At 50.5% G+C, this 8801-nt stretch overlaps 1 protein-coding gene across 2 annotated transcripts; it reads right to left on the reverse strand.

Annotated features, from left to right (window-relative positions):
- Positions 1-814: 814 nt before the first annotated feature.
- FOXI1 (forkhead box I1) lies at positions 815-4281 on the reverse strand. Of its 2 annotated transcripts, none has more exons than XM_011968667.1 (2): positions 3653-4281; positions 815-2136 (listed from the first exon to the last, which is right to left on the reverse strand). In XM_011968667.1, the coding sequence occupies exons 1-2, from the start codon at positions 4224-4226 to the stop codon at positions 1574-1576; spliced, it is 1137 nt and encodes a 378-aa protein (XP_011824057.1). In that variant the 5' UTR covers positions 4227-4281; the 3' UTR covers positions 815-1573. The 2 variants fall into 2 exon arrangements, with proteins under 2 accessions (XP_011824057.1, XP_011824058.1); XM_011968668.1 differs by having other exon boundaries at positions 1574-1851.
- Positions 4282-8801: the final 4520 nt, after the last annotated feature.

Here is an 8801-nt window from a genome sequence, read left to right on the forward strand (position 1 = left end):
ACAAACCTAGGTATGGACTGGATGTGGACTTCACGCGAATCTCTCAACCACTCGGACCCTCAGTTTTCTCATCTGTATAGTGAGACTACTACCCGCCTCTTCGCGGGGTTCTTAGAATTAAATGATCATAGCACAGTTAAGAGGTTTGCATGAACTATAAAGACTGGGATACGGTACTAATGGATTCCTTCCATGACCCTATGCTCCCTTCCCAGACTCCCCTCTTTTCCTTGGGGGCTTTTGTCTGGGCTCCACACCAATGCAGAGGTGAAAAGGGTCTTGAGTCTTGATATGCATTCTTTCTCTGTCTCCTGTCCCAAATGCCTTCAGCTCCAGGCAGCAGTTGGCCCCCTGTTGAACGCACCAGGCAGCCGAGAGACAGGAAATCTCATAAAGAAGGCCCACGCTTCTGCACCACATTTTTTTTTAATTAAAAAGAAAATAAAACAAACAACACTTCCCAGGGTGTTCTGTGATGAAACATCACTGGCATAAAAAGTACTCACAAAAACAAGGAGAAATCCAGGAGATCACGCAGAGACCCCATGTGAGGGTGGCCCGAGTCCCTCCCTTGAGGCCATTGTTTTCTCAGACAAACATCCACCTCTCCTGGGCTAAAAAAAAAAAAAAAAAAAAAAAAAAAGAAGCGCTTATCCAGCCTTGTTTCTCTTGGAAGACTCAGCCATCTCCAGCTCACTGGCCCATGACATGCACACAGGAAACTGGGCTTTACAAGATTTTACAGATGGGCACTGCTGGGGTGGGAGGATTTAGGGGTATACACCACTCCTCTCACTGAGCCCTGGATCTGCTCAAGGTTTCTGGGGGGCTAGGGAGCAATGGCGTCTCTCCATGGGGATGCACTGCACATGTTAGATGCATTGTTCTGCAGGGCCACCAGGGCTGAGTTTCCTGCACTAAGGTCACTGGTGACTTCCTTCCTTGAGTGGTAGCAAAAGGAGTGTCTGTAGGGAAGTTGGGGCAAGCAGAATAAGGTCTTGGACCAGGACAAGATGTGCCGGGGCTGACACTAAATGTTGGTGGACAGAAAGCAGTGGAGAGATTTTGCTCTATTTGCCATAGCAAGCTTTTCACACTGACCTTCCTTGGCTACTCAATCAGTTCTCTATCCCAGCCTCCAATCTCTGAGGATCACATAGACCTGGATTTGACTCTTAGCTCTGCCATTTACTAGTTTATATAACCCTGGAAATGTTACTTAACCTCCTTGAGCCTCAGTTTCCTCATCTGTTCAATGGGGAGGTTTGTGAACCTTACAGGGTGACTGTCAGTAGCAAGTGTGGCCAGTACAGAGCCTAGTACAGCACCTGCCACTGTTATTGCTGCTCTGCAGGCACCAGTATTTCCATTGCAAAGTTGGTGATTCTGTGTGTGGGCCTATGTGTGATAAACAGAAGCCTTAACCAGTGTTCTAGAAAGAGGGTGGATTCCTCGGAGGCTCCTGCTTATGTCTGGGCAGTTCCACAGTCATGGACCACCATGGGGCTGGCATGGAGGACCTCCACTGCTTTTCTTTCTGGCATGTCCATCTGGCTGAGGAGCTGTTCTGTACCTAGACCTCAGTGCCCTCCCTGGGGTAGAGGACACCATTGGTGTTGACACTGTTGTAGAAGTGAGGGCTGAACTGGCCGAGCACAGAGCCTCCGTAGCCAAGCGTGTTGGTGGGCATGGAGTTTGCCCAGTCACCCCCACCGCCATGGCTGCTGAGGTTGGTGAGCGGGGAGAAGGAGTTGAAGCTCAGTGAGTTCTGCCCCGTCTTGTCACTGGGCTCAGGGCTCAGTCCTGGTGTGGCCAAGGGGCGGCTCGTGGGGCTCCCCCCGCTCACATAGGCTGTCATAGAGGAGAGGAAGCTGTGAAGGCAAGGGGTGCCCGATGGGGGAGGGGAGGGCTGCTTCTCTGGGGAGCTGGTGGTGCCCCCTGGTGAGGCTCCATCCAAGATGTCCTGAGGCTCCGTGGTCTTGGGGCTGCCTGCCAGGAGACTGCTCTCTGTCTTCTCTAAGGCCAAGGTGGCTGTGCTGGAGGAAACATCTGATTTTCTCTTCCTTTTCCTGCGGAAATTTCCATTGTCGAACATCTTCTCGCAGTTGGGGTCCAGGGTCCAGTAATTCCCTTTGCCTGATACAAAAGTGAAAGGGGGTAAGTAGAGAGGTGGACAAAACGCTTTGCTTCTGTTCCTTCTTATTGTCATAAACTAAAAGACAAGGTGACAGATACAGGAAGACAGAGACCCAAAGGCAGGGACTGAGGAATGAAGGAATTCCATCAACTGATGGACCACACCACCTCCATCTTTCATTAAGCAGCCCATGCCGGGGCCCTCTGGGACGGCAGCCAAGAGGCACAGGCATTAAGGAGTTTGCAATGTAGGTCTCTTTAAGAAGGATGAAGTAGTGGGGGCAGGGATGCTGAGAGACTGGGGGATGCAGGATGGAGGGCTTTCAATGCTGAAGGGAAAGAAGATTCAGGAAAAACTCTGGGACTCCCTAATAGTCCTAGGCTTGGAGTCTGAAGACAGACTTGAGTCCTGGCTTTGCTCCTCACTGACTGAGAGGCTTTGGGAGAACCTCAGTTTCCTAGTCTGAAAAGTGGGCCCGTTGCTCCTGTCTTCCTCAGGCTCACTGAGAACGATCGACACTGGATATGGAAAGGGGCTTTGCAGCTGGGAGGTACCATCTCGAGGGAAGTCCTGAACTCTTCCTGCTACTGTCTCTCAGCCTGAGGGTGACAGCAGTCCTTGGACAGAACACTTGCCCTCTTCTGGGGACAAACAGGCCTGGCGCTTGCCAACCTCAAATGGGGCAGAGTTGGGGTTCCTCTGAGCTATACCTTGGCTTCCTGCGGTGGAACAAAAATGGACTTTAATTCTGGGAAATGGATGCATGACTATTTAGTACACGCCTCTCTGCAGGTCTCTGAGTTTTAGAAATGCATCATTGGAAAGGAAAAGCTCACAATTTCTGATGTTAGAGAAAACTGAGTTTAAATTCAAGCTCCATCATATCACTTCATTCTGTGTCACCTCTGAGTGTTATTTTCCTAATCTGTAGAATGGGTTTAATAAGAGCTACCCTGCAGGGGTGTCATGAGGTTAAAGGAAGTTACATAAGTAGAAATAGGGCAGGCAGCAAAATGGGCCAATAGTGGCTGTTTAACCCAGGTCAGATCCTCTTCTCGGCAGTCTTGGGATGCCCTTGGGCTTTACTTGGTCCAGTCATTCATTCACCAAAGACTTTTTATGTGCTGGGTGCTGGAGATGCAGATGATCGTAATTCCTGCTGGCGATTAAGCGCTTGATAACACCAAAGACCTTGTGTACATTATCTCATCACCTCCACTGTAGCCTGCAAAGCAGATGCCGTCACTATCCCTGGTTTTCTGATGAGGGAACTGAGGCTCTGAGGTCTAACCTGCTGGAGGTCACTGACTGGGCAGGACCACAGCCAGGACTGAAAACCCAATCTTCCCCCACGTCCACGTTCCCCTCCACTGCTGAGCTCCCCTCTGCCCTGCCTGGTAGCATCCCCCAGTCTCCGGGGGCACAGCCCTAGTCAGAACTTTCTAGAATGGGGTCTTGGGAAGGAAGGAAATGAGCCTTCCTTGGGGACACCCCCCACACTCAAAGCCTCCTTACCCGGGTCGTCATCATCCCGGGGCACCTTCTTGAAGCAGTCGTTGAGCGACAGGTTGTGGCGGATGGAGTTCTGCCAGCCGGCCTTGCTCTTGTTGTAGAAGGGGAAGTTGTCGGCCACGTACTGGTAGATCTGGCTGAGGGTGAGGCGCTTGTCGGGTGCCCCATGAATGGCCATGGCGATGAGAGCCGAGTAGGAGTAGGGGGGCCGCACCAGCTTCATCAGTTCCTCCTGCGAAGGGATGGGCAGCCAGCCCAGGTCGCTCCCCCCAAGCCCGGACACGCTGGGCAGCAGCGACCTCTGCACGCCATAGGCCTGGGGCAGGAAGGGGCTGGCGTTGGGGCCGGGCAGGTATGGTGGTGGGGTCATGGTGGGCCCGTTGAACCAGAGGTAGGGGTTGGGGGTGGCCCCATACTCGCCGCCCCCCTCGAAGGAGGGCCGCTGAGGGCTGGGCACGCCCTGTGGGTGGAAGAAGTTCTCATAGTAGAGATTCATCTCGGGGGGCTCCTGGCCGATGCTGGGGAACTGGGGGCTGCAGCGAGGTGGGGAGGGCGCCGGCAGGTCGAAGGAGCTCATGCTGGGGCTGGGCTGGCCGGAGCCACCTACCTGGCACCTGCACCCAGGAGCTGCCCCCGACAGGTGCTCAGCAGGCCCGGCCTCCCACTTATACCCCGAGGGCTTGGCCGGCCGGCCCCACCCAGGGGCGGCCACCTGCCTGCGGATCCCAGCCCAGGGCCCGCCCTCCCTCAGCCTCCAGCCCACTGGGAGGGGACTTTCCCACTGGCGCCTTAGATCCCCACTAATGACATGCTGGACGGCTTACCAGAGCTGACATGCAGCGCAGCTCTATCCTCTCTCCCGGCTTTCCCTCCTGTCTTTTCTCACCATCCTCCTGATTCCCCTCTTTTTTTCCCTCCTTTATTCTGTCTTGCTTCATCTCATTTTTTTTTCTGTCCTTCTCTTTCCTCCCATTTTTTACCCTCCTCGCTTTCCTTCTCTCTCCCTCCTCTCCTCTTTGCGTCTCATTCTGTTTCTTTCTTATTTTCTTTCCTCCCTTCTGCTCTGAACTGAGTTTCTTTTCTATGAACTGCTCTGGCCACATCACAGTTGCTCATTCCTGTTCTCTCTTTCTCTCTCTCTCTCTCTCTCCCCCTCCCGCTCTGTCTCTAGGCTTCCAGTTCTTTCCACTTCTGTCTCTCGCTTCCATCCTCATTATCTCCCCAGCTTCTCCCCTTCCTCCTTCTCTTCCACTCTGTCCCTTTCTCTCTACCTCTCGTTTCCTCTGAGCCTCTCTTCCTATCCCCTTTATTCTCCCTCCTCTTCCCCCCAATGTCCGCTCATTCTCAGACCAACTGCCCCAGCCTGGACTGGGTAGGACACTTTATCAGAAGCCTTGTTTCTTGGTCTTTTGAGGTGAGGAGGCACTTTCTGGAGTTGCCAGGAGAGAGCCGGCCCTGGAGACTCAGAAGAGGGCACAGAGGGGCCTGGACTGGCCCCTGGTGGTGTTCAAGGGGGCAACTGGTCATAGGCTCCCCACCCTCCCCCAACACACACACACGCACACACACACATGCACACACATGCATACACACACATGCACACACATGCATACACACACGCACACACACACATGCATACACACACATGCATACACACACATGCATACACACACATGCATACACACACATGCATACACACACATGCATACACACACATGCACACACATGCATACACACACACGCACGCACACACACACATGCATACACACACATGCATACACACACATGCATACACACACACATGCATACACACACATGCACACACATGCATACACACACACGCACACACACACATGCATACACACACATGCATACACACACATGCATACACATGCATACACACATACATGCATACACACACACATGCATACACACACACATGCATACACACACACGCATACACACACATGCACACACATGCATACACACACATGCATACACACACACATGCATACACACACACGCACACACACACATGCATACACACACATGCATACACACACATGCATACACACACATGCACACACACATGCATACACACACATGCATACACACATGCACACACACACATGCATACACACACATGCACACACACACACATGCACACACACACACATGCATACACACACATGCACACACACACATGCATACACACACACACATGCATACACACACATGCATACACACACACACATGCATACACACACATGCATACACACATACATGCATACACACACGCATACACACACATGCACACACACACGCATACACACACATGCATATGCATACATGCTGCAGACAGGCAGAGAACCTGAGAATGTGCCTGCAGAGTAGCAAGGCTCTTAAAAAAAGTAATAGCAAAAGGGGAAAATGGGAATCAGTCTTCAGGGAAAAGTGAGAGAACTTGAACAACTTAAGTGTCTTTCCAGCTGCAGGGCAAGCAGGCTCCCAGCTCCCTCTGATCCAAAGACCTTTCATGTTTCAGCTCGCAGAGGCCCCTGGCATGGAGGGAGCCACGGCATGAGGAGAGCCCCCGACTCACCATGCCCCACACGTCCTTTCTGTCTCCCTCAGGCTCCAGAAGCAGGAGGTGCAGCTCCTGCTGGCTTCTCCCTGCGGCTCAGCCAGCTCCTCTCCTATCTGGGCGCCATCCTCCATCTTGTCCCAGCCTCCCCTGGTGCCCCAGGTCAGGTCCTCAGCTTGGGCCATGGGTGGTGGTCTCTCTACTTAGAGGGTAGGCTGGCCCCTGACCAGGTTCTGGTAGCAGCTGAGACTTCTCTCTGTGATCAAGCATATGGGAGAAGAGTTGGGGTCAGCCTCTCTGGTCACCACCTTGCTCCCACCTGCCTCCTTCTACTTCTTCTTCCCATCCAGCTTCCTCCCACTTCCTGCATACCCTACGTTTCTTTGAGGCAAGAGAAAGAGGTCACTGACTGTCCCAACTGGAGGGGATGCTCCCCAAGGAATTCTCCCCCTCTCTGCTCCTCCTTTACGGTCATGTGGGGATACACGTGGCAAACATGAATGAGACTGAATACATTTCATTTTCGGCATATTGGTGTCGAGAGGATGAGTTCCAGGTCCCAGAGGAACCTGTCCCCACCATAAAATAGTGATGAAATGTGACTCTCCGAAAGGCTCTGGCTGTTCAGATAAGGCTGAGAGTAAGGCACACTTTGCAGAGTCAAACCAGAGGCAGAGTTTTTGTTTAGTAGAGTTTCTCTATGAGGAGGCCTGGCTTGCAGAAGGTAGAGCCCTGACTTTTCAAACAACAGTCACATTGGAGTCCCTTAGTACAGACTCGAAGCCTTACAATTAACCTAGCAACTTCACTTTTCAAAGCATATCTTAAAAAATTAACCAGAGCAAAGAATTAGCCATAGGGATGCCCACCACAGCATTGTTTATAGCGGTGACAAATTGTAACTAATCTAAATGTCCAACAGTAGGGGATTGGCTAAACAGTGTATCATCCAACTGATGTAAATGATGTAATATTATATAATATTATGCAACTATGAAAAATAGATTGTGGAAGAATAACTAATGATATGAAAAGATGTTTATGTTCTCATATTATTTGGAGAAATAGGCTGCAAAATGCCATGAGATATTTTTAGTACAAATATATATTTATAATTGTATATGAAATCTAAGAATATAAATATCAAGCTGCCAATTATTATTTCTGGATGAAGAAGAATTGGATGCAATTTTTGTTGCTGCTTTCCTGTGGTTTCTGATTTAAATGATTAGAGAAAGGCAAGCACACAGGTGACTTGCTTTTGGGGTTAAATGTGAAAGACTGAAAAGAGATAATATAGCAGAGACGTAGCAAACAGGCTCTGAGATCAGGAGGACCCAGCTGCAAATCCCAGCCTTGATGCCAAATAACTGCAGGCCCTGACAAGTGGGCCCGCTTCTCTCAGCCTCAGTGTTTTCTGGTGAAAACGAGAATGATGCCAGTACTTAACTCACGAAGTCGCTGTGAGCATTCAGTGAGGTAGTCAGTGTAACCAATGTTAATCATTTCACATGCCACATAGAGGGTCACTCAATAAATATCAGTTATTATAGATTATAGTCAGTACACGTTTGCTGTGTACAATCAAGCACACCTACGTTTGCTACCCTGAGAGTTAATCTCATGCATGTGACAGGGATTACAATGCAAAAACACAGGGAGAAATATTCCGTGTAGACACTGATTCTATAGCCAGACTCTACATTTACAGATGATGATCAGAGAGGGCCCAGAGTCACACAAGTTCATGGCTGGTGTGCCCTACTTTGGCGTCTCCTGCTTTAGAGGCATTTTCTGAGGAATGCTCACCTGAGCCTCCCTAGCTGCACCTGGGCCCCAGTTCCTTTCCCCCAGTAGATCAGAAAAAGCCTGGCCTGTCTTAAGAGGCCTTATTCACAGGGAGCCTCTGGCACCCAGAGCCCAGTAGCTGGGGATCACAGCTTCCCTGCACTTGGTCACAAGGTTAAACCTTCAGGCCAGGGGTGTCCAAAGCATCCCCAGAGGACCCTTCATTCCAGATTTGTAGGAACACTGGCGCCAGCCCTTGGGGTAGACAACAGGAGCTAGCTGTTCCCACCCCCCAGTGAAGTTTGAGAGTTATGGTCCTGCAGCCCCCTTGATCAACCTGGGGCCTCTGGGAAAAGAATCAAATGTCTCTAACAACTAGGGTCATTTTGTGAATGAAATTATTTTAAACTTTTTGAAATTTCTAGAAGTGAAAATTCAAACCTGAGAAGATGCACTCTGCCCAGCGTCAGGGAAATAATAATAGAATAATAAATAAAAAACAAGAGTTGGGCGTGTGCGGGCCTGAATCTGCCTAGGGAACGCTTGGGCTGCAGTTTGCATACTACGGTCCAGAGGGAGGACTTCTTGGACACTAAAGACCATATATTCTGTATATTCTGAACCCCAAATTGGGACATTTAGGGACAAAGCAATAAACCATGAAACCCACAGGCCTGAGGACTGGATAAAACTGGGTTCAAATCCCAGCTTTGCTCTTCGATAGCCGTGTGGTCTTGGCCAAGTTTCTTAATCTTACGAGCCCTCCCTTTGTTTATCAAT

This window comes from Mandrillus leucophaeus, unplaced genomic scaffold (genome assembly GCF_000951045.1).
Source record: "Mandrillus leucophaeus isolate KB7577 unplaced genomic scaffold, Mleu.le_1.0 Scaffold855, whole genome shotgun sequence".
NCBI classification, from domain to species: Eukaryota; Metazoa; Chordata; class Mammalia; order Primates; family Cercopithecidae; genus Mandrillus; species Mandrillus leucophaeus.